The sequence below is a fragment of the Cynara cardunculus genome, assembly GCF_001531365.2.
Source record: "Cynara cardunculus var. scolymus isolate 2C chromosome LG 17, CcrdV1, whole genome shotgun sequence".
In the NCBI taxonomy this organism is placed as follows: Eukaryota; Viridiplantae; Streptophyta; class Magnoliopsida; order Asterales; family Asteraceae; genus Cynara; species Cynara cardunculus.
The window spans coordinates 7,717,331-7,730,520 of NC_037544.1; the positions used below are offsets into that span (position 1 = coordinate 7,717,331).

General features: G+C 33.1%; 1 protein-coding gene across 1 annotated transcript; it reads left to right on the plus strand.

The window, feature by feature from the left end:
• Positions 1-8,095: 8,095 nt before the first annotated feature.
• On the plus strand, positions 8,096-12,174 carry LOC112500843 (cyclic nucleotide-gated ion channel 2-like). The gene is made up of 7 exons (XM_025104438.1): positions 8,096-8,799; positions 9,640-9,855; positions 10,072-10,391; positions 10,478-10,589; positions 10,827-11,063; positions 11,146-11,232; positions 11,586-12,174. Exons 1-7 carry the CDS (start codon positions 8,143-8,145, stop codon positions 12,075-12,077), a joined length of 2,121 nt encoding a protein of 706 aa, XP_024960206.1. The 5' UTR covers positions 8,096-8,142; the 3' UTR covers positions 12,078-12,174.
• Positions 12,175-13,190: the final 1,016 nt, after the last annotated feature.

Sequence of the window (13,190 nt, forward strand, 5' to 3'; positions counted from 1 at the left end):
TATATATATATATATATATATATATATATATATATATATATATAAATAATGTTGAATGGATTGTAATATGTTAAAAAGAAGAATGATAATTGAAATGGAAATATGGGGTGGGATTGGAAAGAAGGAAACATGCCACTTGAAAATGGTGGTGACATTGAAGGATTCCTTTGTTGTTTTCTTATCATTTGGTTTTGTTTGTTTCCTTCTCTTTTTTTTGTGGCTATGGAATTCCATCTAAACCATACCAACATTATTTCATATTACTACACACCTATTTTCATTTTTCATATATATATATATATATATATATATATATATATAGGGTTGGGTTCACGTGAGACCAGCTTGTTTTCGTGAGACCCGTGAGACCACATTTTTACACTTGAAACTTCACAGCAAAAACACTATGAAGGTTAAAAAAAGTCACCTTCACAGCATTTTACTGTGAAGTTTCAAGTGTAAAAATATGGTCTCACAAAAACAGACTGGTCTCACATGATCCCAAGTATATATATATATATATATATATACACACACACACACACATACAGACACACCTATTCAGAGAGTAGGGAGTATGAGGTGTAACTTCTCTGCATCAATCGTCCGGTCGTAATACAAAAGAATTTACTGATTGTAATTGCACATGCGTTTAATTTATATTTTTTTATAAAACCAAGAGTAAACTACGATGGTTTGTTGTTTCTAATAATTTTCGTCTTTATGGTTTAAAAACTGTTCTTTTCGTCCCCCTGGTTTCCATTTTGCTTTTATTTTCGTCTTTACATCTAACGCCGTTAAGGATAGTCGTTAATAAGTCTTGAGGAATTACATATTTAGTCCTTGTGGTATATAAAGTTTTAAATGCTTGTTCTTAAATTTCATTTATTATATTAGTAAACTATAAACAATATTATATATAAACAATATTATCGTATTTAAAATGGGAAAAGACTATGGATCGTAATTTCGATTGTTTCTTTCTTTTTTTCTTCGTCTTTAACAGAATCTACAATGCCCTTTTCTCTAATGATGTCCTGCACCACCCCCACCATGACCACCCTTCATTGTCCCCCTGTAGTCCGGTCCCCTCCCCTTCGGACAAATTAATTCAAAGTAGAAGAGGTCAAAAGTGAACCTTGCAATCCCCTTCTCGATCGAAACAATGAACCCCAACCCCTTGCAATCGACGATGAAGATGGAACGATGAGCCCAATTTGCTCCAATGAAACTCAAATTTTGCGTTTTAGGGTTTTTGATGATGGAACGATTTTGGTTGTCCTTATATTCAATAAACAATCATTCCAATAAAAAAAATTATAGTTGTGTTTTAGGGTTTGATTATGGAACACATAACACAAGGTTTTCATTTGTAGAACGAACTCAGTTGCGTTTGTATTCAATAACAGTAATTCTAATAAACGATGTTTTCAGTTGTGTTTTAGGGTTTAATAATGGAAAACGTTTCATTTGTTTGGGGTTTTATTTGGATTTTTATAACATTTGATCGATCGCTTCTGATTTAGGGTTATTATTTAGATTTAGATTCTGAGTCTATCTATATATGTTCATTTAATTCATCTGATTTAGGCTTTTTTGCATTTAGATAATGTGTCGTATTATTGTTCTTGTATATGTTCATCTACATATGTTATGTTCTGGTGAGGTTGGTGGTAATCAACGGTGGTTAAAAGTGGTGGTGTATGGTAGTCAATCGTATAGGTGGTGATTATTTATCGATTGAGGATGAAAGAGATGGAGAGAGCAAATATAGCAAAAAAGACCAATCTTCCCTTTTACGTGAAAGACACATTTAATGTAGATGGAGTGTGTTAACTCGGGTAACGATTTTCCACTTTGAAACACGAAAAAAAGTACCAAATGGTGTAATTAATGAATTTTAAGAAGCAAAACCAAAATGTAGTAAAAACAAATAGATCAACACTGTAATTCACTCTTTATTTTTGTGTAACTATAATCCCAGTTGAGCCTCTCGCTGCATTCTGGTTCTTGTTGATACGTTTATTTATTTTCAACAAAATATTTTTACTTCTTCAAATAATATTTTTTAAATCATTCTAAAAAGCATACCTAAGGGGATGTTTTATAAAACAAAAATAATTAAATCTAGAGTTAATTGCGGATTTAGTCCCTATGGTTTGGTGGTTTTTATAGAAATGGTCATTGAACTTCATTTATTATAGATTAGGACTTGTGCTATATCGTTTTGTACGAACTGGGCCAATCTCCGTTCAGCCTGAGGAAACCTTTGCACGCCTCCGTTACTTTTTGGGAGGCCTACGCTTCATAGAAATTGTCCCTCATTTTAGCGGTCATCCAATTCCTCCATTAATCTTGAAGGCATTTTCGTCATTTTTCTCTTTTTACTCAAGAGACTAATTTCGTAAGAACCACATAAATCATAGGGACCAAATCTGTAATTAAGTTTAAAAAATAAAAATTATTAATTTTTATGGTTTAACTATTATTAATTAGAGTAAACTACAAATTTGGTCCCTATGGTTTATTGTATGCAAGACTTTTGGTCCCTACAATTTAAAAAATTATAGTTTCATCATTGTGGTATGCAAAAGCGATTGGATGTGGTCTCTGCCTATAAAGGTCATTAGAAGAACCCGTTAAGTCAGGGTTATTTTAGTCTTTTTAGATTTCATTTTATTGTCTGTTAAAAATTAAAGAACTTTACACAATCATCCTATTAGATAATGACAAGTTTCCCCCTTTACTTATATACAAATGCACAATCTCATGGTGAACTTCACTAGCACCGGTCATCTTCTCCGACACCAGTCATCTTCTCCGATCAAGAGAGAGAAACCAAATCCTACAATTTCGAAATCAACTCGTGTTTTATGTACCAGGATTCAAACCAAATATGAAACAAAATCTAAAATAAAAATTAAATTTAAATCCAAAACCTAAAGCTACAACTCAAATCCATAATCAAAATCAAAAACCAAAGCAAAATCAAAATTCAAACAAAATTAAAACCCAAGAAATCAAGATTTAGGGCTGGGAAATGGTGTGGTTGGTTAGGGGAAGGATGTCAGTGTGGTTGGTTGGAGGAAGACGATTTATAGTGGTTTATGGTGGATGGTGGATAAAAGGTGAAAGAGGGTAAATGTTAAGGTCATAAGACAAGATATCAGGGATGAGAGATATAGATACGGTGTAGGAGGGAGGTAGATAGGAGATAGGTCGTGAGGAAAGAGGAAGAGAAAAGATTGGTGGGAGATGGAGGTAAAAGAGATCGATAGAGGTGGAGGTAGAGGAGGGAGGCAGAAGAAATTGATGAAGGTGGAGGTGGAGGTAGAGGAGAGAGGGAGAAGAGTTCGATGGAGGTGTAGGTAGAGGAGGGAGGCAAAAAGGTGGAAGACGGGTGGGGGAGGCGGAGACGGTGACCGGTGAGCTCCCTGGCATTTGCAAATATGTATATATATGTGTGTGTGTGTATGTGTGTATGTATATGTATATATATATATGAGGAAATTACATTTTTTTCCCTGTAATAATGTGATTGATATATATCTGATTATTTGTTAAATTAAAATGAGATAAAAATCTATAAAGACTAAAATACTCCCTGACTTAATGCGTTCTTCTAACAACCGTCAGAGGCATGGACAAAATCCGGTCATTTTTTCATACCACAATGGCAAAACTGTAATTTTTAAATTATAGGGACCAAAAGTGTTACAAACAATAAACCAAAGGGACCAAATTTGTAGTTTACTCTATTAATTATTACTTTTAATACATAATATGTTTTTCTTTCAAAACATATATTACATATGCACTTTAGTGGAATTTAAAATTAAATTTCATTTCAATCTCATGTTTAATTTGAACTTTGAAGGATTTTCTTAGATTTAAAATCCCATAATTTCATTAAAATCCTACAAACATAAAATTTGAATTTTCCACAAGAGTTGTTGATATTTTATAGGATTTATATGTAATAATATTTTAATTCATGTTTAAAACATTATTTTGTAATAATCAATTAATAAAAATAATAATTTAATTATTTTTATAAATTATTTATAAAAAATAAAATTCAATTTCATTACAAATCCTACAAATCAGACATATAAATATTTTTATTATTTTATATCTAGAGAGAGATAGAGAAAGAGACGTATAGAAAGAATGGACCCCGGTTGCCATCCGCTTGATACAACTCCTCCGTACGATTGTTGGGGTACGATTGAGGTGGCATGTGGTCTATGATTTTGCTTTTTAACAATATATCAATTCCAGCCCCTCTACTTTGCTACAATTACTCTTAACAATGTTTTTTTTTTTTAATAAAAATCGTAAATTTTGGAAACAAAAGTTACAATTAAATAGGATTAAATGCATGAAATAATAACCTATTTTCATAAAAAAAATTATTATAGTATTTTGCTTTTGTTTTTCTTTATTACAGCAATGTACTTTCAAATTATTTTTTATTAAGGTATTGTATTTTAAAAAATCTACTCATAATAGCAATGGGTAACTTATTACCTTTTAAACCGGTTAATCCTTTGATTTTTTTGCTTGTGTGGCTTTAATGAGGTGATGTGGATGTCACATCATTTTGATGACTTAACTAAAATTAAAATTAAAACATATTTCAAATTATTATTAGTGATTTTCATTGTTCATTGTTATGATCTAAAATAACATTTAATTTTTTTTTTACTTTTTCTTATTAAGTTGCATTCAAATTAAATATTGTTAGAGTAAAATATTTATTAAATAAATATGAAACATTATTGACGAGATATATTTTGTTTGTAAAAAAAATAACTTTTTCTATTTTATGTTGTTCAAATAAATACATATCTTTTAAAGTTATCTTTAAAATATTAACGAAATAAATTGTTATCTACAATTTTTTTAATATTGTTATATTAATAAATAATTCAAAAAAGTCTAATTAATTTAATACATTTATTTGGTAAAAAAGAAACAATTCTTATTTTTCCTTTTTTCAAAAAACATATATTTTTTAAAAATGTTAGCGAAATAAGTTGTGTTCTACTAGTTTTGTTGATATTGGTATATTAATGAATAATTTAGAATCTTTTTTAATTCATTTAATACATTTATTAAATAACATGTAAAATATCTAAATATTAAAATTAAAAATACAGTGTTTAATAAAAACTAGTAGATGCTATAATAAAATAATTTTGAAAGTATAATGATGTAGTAAGAAAGTCACATCAATATAGTATATGTGGACAGCCTACGTGGACAATGAGGTGGCATGGAAACCTAGTATAATGGGTAAATTTAAACCAAAAGGTTACCCAATGCTATAATGGATAAATTTTTCAAGGTACAATGTCCTAATAAAAAATAGTTTGAAAGTACATTGCTGTAATAAGAAAAACTGAAAGTACAATGCTATAATAAAGAAATTTATGAAAGTAGATTGCTATTTTATGCATTTTGCCCCAATTAAATATGTGCTCTAGCCAATCACGAGACCCCCTAATATTAGGAGTGAGCGGCGGAACCGGATATCCACTTATGTAACCAGAACTGTCTCGGAACTGCCGATTCCAGAATCGGAACCGATATGAATGGTTTCGGTTTCAGTTCTCAATTTTTTTGAACTGTTACCTGCCGGGACGGGGTATCCGGAACCGGCGGGTACCCGGTTTTTATATAATTTATGAAGTTTTTTATATAATTTGTGCAGTTTTTTATGTAATTTGTGTAGTTTTATGTTAAAAATATGTGCAGTTTTTTTTATATATAATTTGTGTAGTTTTTTGTTAAAAATATGTGTAATTTTTTGTTAAAAATATGTGTAGTTTTTTGTTAAAAATATGTGCAGTTTTTTACAAGTTTGTGCAGTTTTTTACAAGTTTGTGTAGTTTTTTTAACATTCAATTATTCACAAGTACCGTACGAGGTTGAAGATGCAATGGGTATGCAAGAAGTTGAAACGAGATTCAAAATTTGAGATAAAATGATTCGTATTTTTTCAAATTGTGTGTTTAATTGGATTTGTAATATGTAATCGTTAAACTTTGAACATTTACAATTATAGTATGTAATCGTTAAACTTTCAACTTTTACTATTAGTCTATTATGATTTATAATCATTAAACAATATTTGTTACCATTATTTCATATAATTTGTATTCTTGTTTATTTATTTAGTGTTTTGGCAATGTTTTATTTTTTATTTCTAAATAACAAAATTTTAATATTTTAGAAAGCGGTACCCGGAACCGGAAGCGGTTCCAAGAATTCAAGAACCGCTCTAACTGGTTCCGGTTCCTGTCAAATAAGACGAGTACCCACCTATGCTCACCCCTACTTAACATCATCCATAACCAAATACATAGTGGTATAACTTGAGTAGGTGATTGTTGAAACGAAGGCATGCTACAATAAACCATAACGGGTATGTCAAGACGTTAACCACTGTTATAATAGAATGCTTAATAAGATTTCACGTTTATAAGATTAACAATTATGCATGTACGTGTATCAACAAAGACGTAAAAAGTTGGACTCATGCGGGAAAGACGATGTGGAATGACGAAGAATGGAAAATAAAAATAGAGTTCAGTAAGTATTACACAATGGAATTTAACGGAGCTGATAAACGACAAAAGAAACAGTAATGTATTATATTATATATTTATTTAATCATCCAGACATAAAACCGAAAATCAATGACGGAAAAATTCATATCGCAATGGAGTGCCCATTTTTGGGATTCACCAAGAGAACAAGTTGTTTATTAAAAGGACAAAACGAGGGTCCCTTTCGACTATTTGCATACGGCTCTTCTTCATTCGTCCCTGCCTCAAAACCTACATCTCCCCAACTCTTTTATACCAGGTGTTGTGGTGTAACGTCTCAAGTTCTGGCACATACAGATATTTTTATGGTTGAACCGGTCGTTAGAAAATACGTTTCATTAATTCATTCTTATCTTTATGCACACCGCAACAGTCCAAATTTGTACTGTTTTAAAGGAATGAATGCAATTTGTATTTTTCGTAATAGAATTTATGTATTCATTTCTTTGATATATTTATGTCGTAGAACAATCGGGAGTGACCTACAACCTTATTTTGATAAAATTTCAAAAACGTCAATTACAAAAGGCCGTGTTTAAAAATTAACTTTTTATTGATATGAAAAAAACAACAATTTGAAACCTACTCATAACAATTGAAACGTCTGATCTATTTTTCGGTCCAGTTATGCTTTAATTTGAAACTGAACATTTTTCTACAATGTTTTTTTTTTAAATTAATCTGGATATCCAACCCACTATACGAGCCGATTAATACCAGGACGACTACTTGCTTTGTAGATAGTCTGGAGTCACCGCATTTGAACGTCCGCGGCTACAAGGGGATTCTTATTCCTTTTTGGATTTGAACCTGGTACCTTCTGATACTTTTGACCTTTGAAGTCAAACTCAAACCAATCAGGCATCACCCTTGTGGTTTGTATAATGTTTTATTAAAACCAGATGGAAACCATATGATTATATATAAAGAAAATGACAAAAATATATCAAAATTTTACCAAGTTTCCCAATTAGTGTATCGATTAATTCTTATTTCTCAAATAATGTCATAAACATTCAATTTTTACGATTATGTTCCTATTTTATTTGATAAACAAGTTTTCAGTAGTAAATATGACATCGATTAATTTTGATGTGATATTTTCCCACATAACGTAGTGTTTCAATAAATTTTCGGTTAAAAATTATATAGTTAGATAAAAAAGAAATTTATATGATTGTTTATGTAGCATTGGGTTCCAGTGAGAAGAAGAATTAAAGTGATAAAAGTAAGAAGAGATCTCTACTCTTGGATATACGTTAAAATGAGATGTATATGATCAATCCCCATATCAAATATAATTTAATTATAAATAAATTTAAATTTAAAAATATCAAGAATTCAGATGATTTCTTATGGTTCTCACTTTTAACTTTATTTTTTTTCACCTACATGAAACACTAACTTTATCATAAGTCGGCTGTTGTTTCAAAGTCATCAGTTATCACCAGATACATATATCTATCTCTCTCTTCTCTTATCATCACCAACCATTCCATTCTTCACCTTCCATGGTTACCTTTAACCAATGTCTTCATCATTCTTTCGAATATTCCGTCGCCGGACTAACACTTCCGACAGCGCCGACGAACTCGACGTCGACGACAACCCCATTTCCAACTCAACAGAATGTTACGCCTGCACACAAGTAGGCGTTCCTCGTTTCCACTCCACCAGCTGTCCAGACCTCCTTCAACAGCTCCAATGGGAAGCTTCCGCTGGATCTTCTCTCGTCCCCATCCGTGACCGTCCCGGCTCCAAAATCATCCACAATCATTCCACCAACGACGGCCGGAGACGACGGTCTTCGGGGTTCCTCAGCCGTGTGTACGATCCTCGGAGCAAAAGTGTGCAGAGATGGAACAGATTCTTCCTTCTGGCTCGTGGGGTGGCGTTGGCCGTCGATCCTTTGTTCTTCTACGCGCTGTCCATCGGCCGCGGTGGGATCCCGTGTCTGTACATGGACGGTGCACTGGCGGCGGTGGTGGCGGTGATGCGGACGTTGGTGGACGCCGTCCATCTTCTTCACATGTGGTTGCAGTTCCGGGTGGCTTACGTGTCTCGTGAGTCACTTGTGGTTGGATGTGGGAAGCTCGTATGGGACCCACACTCTATCTCATCTCACTATGTTCGTTCACTCAAAGGGTTCTGGTACGACGCATTTGTTATACTCCCGGTCCCACAGGTAATCATATTTAACCAATTATTCCTTCACACAATAATTTACACAACAAAGGCAAACTTCTTAAACTCTAATTACTCTAAAATTAACTTTTCGTCTTTTTTTAGTAATAATTAATTAATAATTGTACGAATCTAAAATTATATATACGTCTGTGTGTATATATATATATATAATACTTATTTAAGATAATAAAAAAATGATCGAATCACATGTGATTTTACAATAATATTACGTATATATTTTATTGATCGTTAATGTAAAATCACATGTTATTTTATATATGATTTAACTATTTTTATATTTCATTGAATAATTAGAATTTACATATAATCATTCTTTTATATATATATACATATATATATATATATATATTGAATATTTATTTAAGAACAAATACACATAAATAATTCATAGTAGTATTTTAAGTAAAAGTTAATGTAACAGTTTCGGAAAAGTCTACGGAATGTCAAATGTGTTACGGAAAGCTGCACTTCTGCACATGGTCTACCCAATCACTTTTTGCCACGTAGTTGATTTATGCTCTGTAAGCTAAAATTAAGTTTTACCAAAACGGACTTGAAGTCAAAAAGGTTGAAAATCATAACTAAATACGATTATATAATTATTAAAATGTGTCAAAATAAATAAGTGGTAAATCTGTTTGACAATAAAATTGTCTTTTAATGATTTTACAAAAATCCTTTGAATGAATTTGTATCTTAAGACTTTCTTAACCATTCAGCATTCTAATTTTATTGTAAATAATTACCAAATAATTATATTCCATTTTGTACTATATCATTAAGCAAACAACAAACAATCCGTAAATGTTAATTGTAGGCTGTGTTTTGGTTGGTGCTGCCACGGTTGATCCGTGAAGAGCGAATAAAGGAGATCATGACGACCCTCTTGCTCATTTTCCTGTTCCAATTCCTACCCAAAGTCTACCACTCGATCTCGCTGATGAGACGGATGGCCAAAGTCACTGGCTACATCTTCGGGACCATTTGGTGGGGTTTCGCACTTAATCTCATCGCCTACTTCATTGCGTCTCATGTCAGTACCATTTGTCTTATTTCGGTTTCATTCTTGTAACAACGAAGGGCTATTTAGTTAAGTGTATTTTCAAGATTCTACGCCAAAGGGTCATTTTGCAAAACGAGCTTGGTCATTTAGCTAAATAGCCGGTCATATTTTGTTGAGTGGAGTTTCGTGTATGCATTTCGCTTGTTTCTAATAGTTATGAGTGCTCGCCGTCATTTGTTTGGACAGGTTGCGGGCGGATGTTGGTATGTTTTGGCGATACAACGAGTGGTTGTGTGCCTAAGGAAAAGATGTAATATGAAAAACTCGTGCAATTTGACTTTGTCATGTGCGGACGAGATTTGCTACCAGTTCTTGTTGCCTGAAGGGACGTTTGGAGATCGTTGTGCTGGAAACTCGACCACGTCCGAGTTTAGAAAGCCTGCGTGTTTAGATGTAAATGGCCCGTTTAACTACGGGATTTACCGATGGGCGCTTCCCGTGATCTCTAGCAACTCGCTCACGGTCAAGATTCTTTATCCGATCTTTTGGGGGCTCATGAGCCTCAGGTAAATCGAAAATCAAGATCTATTGCAGTCCTTTTTTAGGATGTCAATCGAAAGCATATACATAATACGTGATAATTTGATTACAGTACATTCGGGAACGATCTCGAGCCCACGAGTCACTGGGTCGAAGTGATGTTTAGCATTTGTGTCGTGCTAAGCGGATTGATGCTCTTCACGTTATTGATCGGTAATATTCAGGTAAAATCCCGATGATTTTGTTCATTACCAATTTGTTTCGGTGAGTGTATTCTCCACTGACCGAGACATTGTGAAACACAATGTTGTGGACGATCCGTTGCAGATCGCCGGTGGATATGTCTGTCGCTAATTATTAGTCACCGCAAGTTCAATGTCTAGTAGTGGTTAGGCTTAAAAGAGCGTAAAACGACTAACTTTTGTGACTACGATTGATGACTCTTTTCTTTGTAATCGAAGGTGTTCTTGCATGCCGTTATGGCTAAAAAGAGGAAAATGCAACTACGATGCCGCGATATGGAGTGGTGGATGAAGAGAAGACAGTTACCATCGCTTCTCAGACAAAGAGTCCGTACCTATGAACGCCAAAATTGGGCATTGATGGGAGGCGAAGACGAGATGGAAATGATCAAAGACTTACCCGAAGGCCTCAGACGCGATATCAAGCGTTTTCTTTGCCTAGAACTCATTCGAATGGTATGATTATATGTTTTCAACATAATCCAAGACTTTTCCGACACCAATTTGATGTCGTTTATCTCTATTTTACGTCCCTCAGGTACCGTTGTTCCACAATTTAGATGATTTGATTCTCGACAACATCTGCGATCGCGTCAAACCGCTCGTTTTCTCCAAGGATGAAAAGGTATCAAACTTGCTATGCATGGTGGTTTTATTCTAAGACAACACAAAACCGTTATTTATATTTTGAGATGCACAACGGCCAGGCTTTTTCGGGCATGGTACCGGGCCTTCAAGCGTCTTTTCATTAGTCGGGAATCTTTATGGCAATAATTGTTCTGTTCTGTCAAATCGAGGCTAGGTCTACATTTATACGTTACCACCAAGCCCCACCTCTGGGTGGAATATGTTAGTATCGTTTGATTTGGTTTGGTTTGGTTTGGTTTTATGAAACTTCCATTGTATGGGAGTCATAAAGTTTAGTTTTCCACTTAAATTTTGTGTCGATTTTCCTAATTCGAGTTTTTTGAACCGTAGATCATACGAGAAGGCGATCCGATTCAAAGAATGGTGTTTATAGTTCAAGGTCGCGTAAAAAGTACCCAGAACCTAAGTAAAGGAGTAATCGCTACGAGTATACTGGATCCCGGTGGCTATTTAGGCGATGAGCTTCTATCGTGGTGCCTTCGAAGGCCGTTTATAAACCGGCTTCCGGCATCTTCTGCCACATTTACGTGCGTGGAGTCGACGGAAGCGTTCGGGCTCGACGCCAATCATCTTCGTTACGTGACGGATCATTTTCGATACAAATTCGCAAACGAGCGATTGAAGCGGACGGTGAGATATTACTCGTCGAATTGGCGGACTTGGGCGGCGGTGAACATACAGTTGGGGTGGAGGCGGTACGTGGCGAGGATGAGGCGGCCGGTGAGTGATCGTGTGAGGGAGGAGGATGGTGGCAGCAACCGTATGCTCCGGCAGTATGCTGCCATTTTCATGTCAATTAGACCACATGATCATCTTGAATAGAATCCAATTATCATTAATTCTTGTGAATTTGTTGATGCTGAACTTCATTTTATTCTAATAAAATAATAATAATAATAATAATATAAAAAAGGTGGAGGAAGTGTTGCAGTTTTCCTCCATTTTCATCTTGCGTTGGATATTTGGGAGAAGTTGATGATACGTCATACTTAATTGGAAGCAAAAAAACAATTAATAATAATAATAATAATCTATATTATATTGTAAAATATTTAATAAAAATTCTTAAAAACTATTCATTTTTTTTATGTATGAAATATTGTTTATTATGCATATTACCTAAAAATCAAGATTACAAGTAATTTTTACGTAAGTACAACTTATTAAAGCTTTCTTTTTTTTCAATTCGTGTAACTAACTGCAGATAAATATAATCAAATACATGATAAACATTTCAATTTGAATATAAAAAATCTAAAATAGAATTAGGATAACCATTAAATTCTAATAGAATATTCAATTATTATCTTTATAAAAAATTATATTATTAAACAAAAAATAAATTACTTTGTTATTAAACCTAAATAAAGTATAATAAAAATTGAATTAAGGAAGTTACACAAAAACGAGAACTTTTAAATAGTTAATTTGATATTAATATCAGTATATTTTTCAAAATTTAATGATGTCTTCAAATTTATATTTTGTTCAAAAATAATAACATTATCGTTTTCTCAAACTCACGTAAAAACGTATTATATCGACAAAAACAGAATAAAATGAAACATTAAAATCAGATGTATTTCGCTACATTGCGCGAGTACCCTTTTAGTAATAATAATACCAATAATCGAGTGAGAATAAGAGTTAAAGTAAAAATGAATCTGGATCATTGATCATTTTTAATCTTAACTCATCCACTCTCATGGGAATTGATCTGGTTCATCTCATTATGGTTGATCTTCAATTAGAATTGATCCAAGGACGGAGATCTGTTCGTATCCTTCTCACAATAACTTTCATTCTCATCAAAACCCACTTCATAATAATTAGTTATAATAATAACTCTTTTAACGATTGCCGTAGGGGACCTAAGATTTTTTCCGAGTAGGTGTAACCTTTAAAGTAAATCAGATGTCCGTAAAGTCGTTTTGT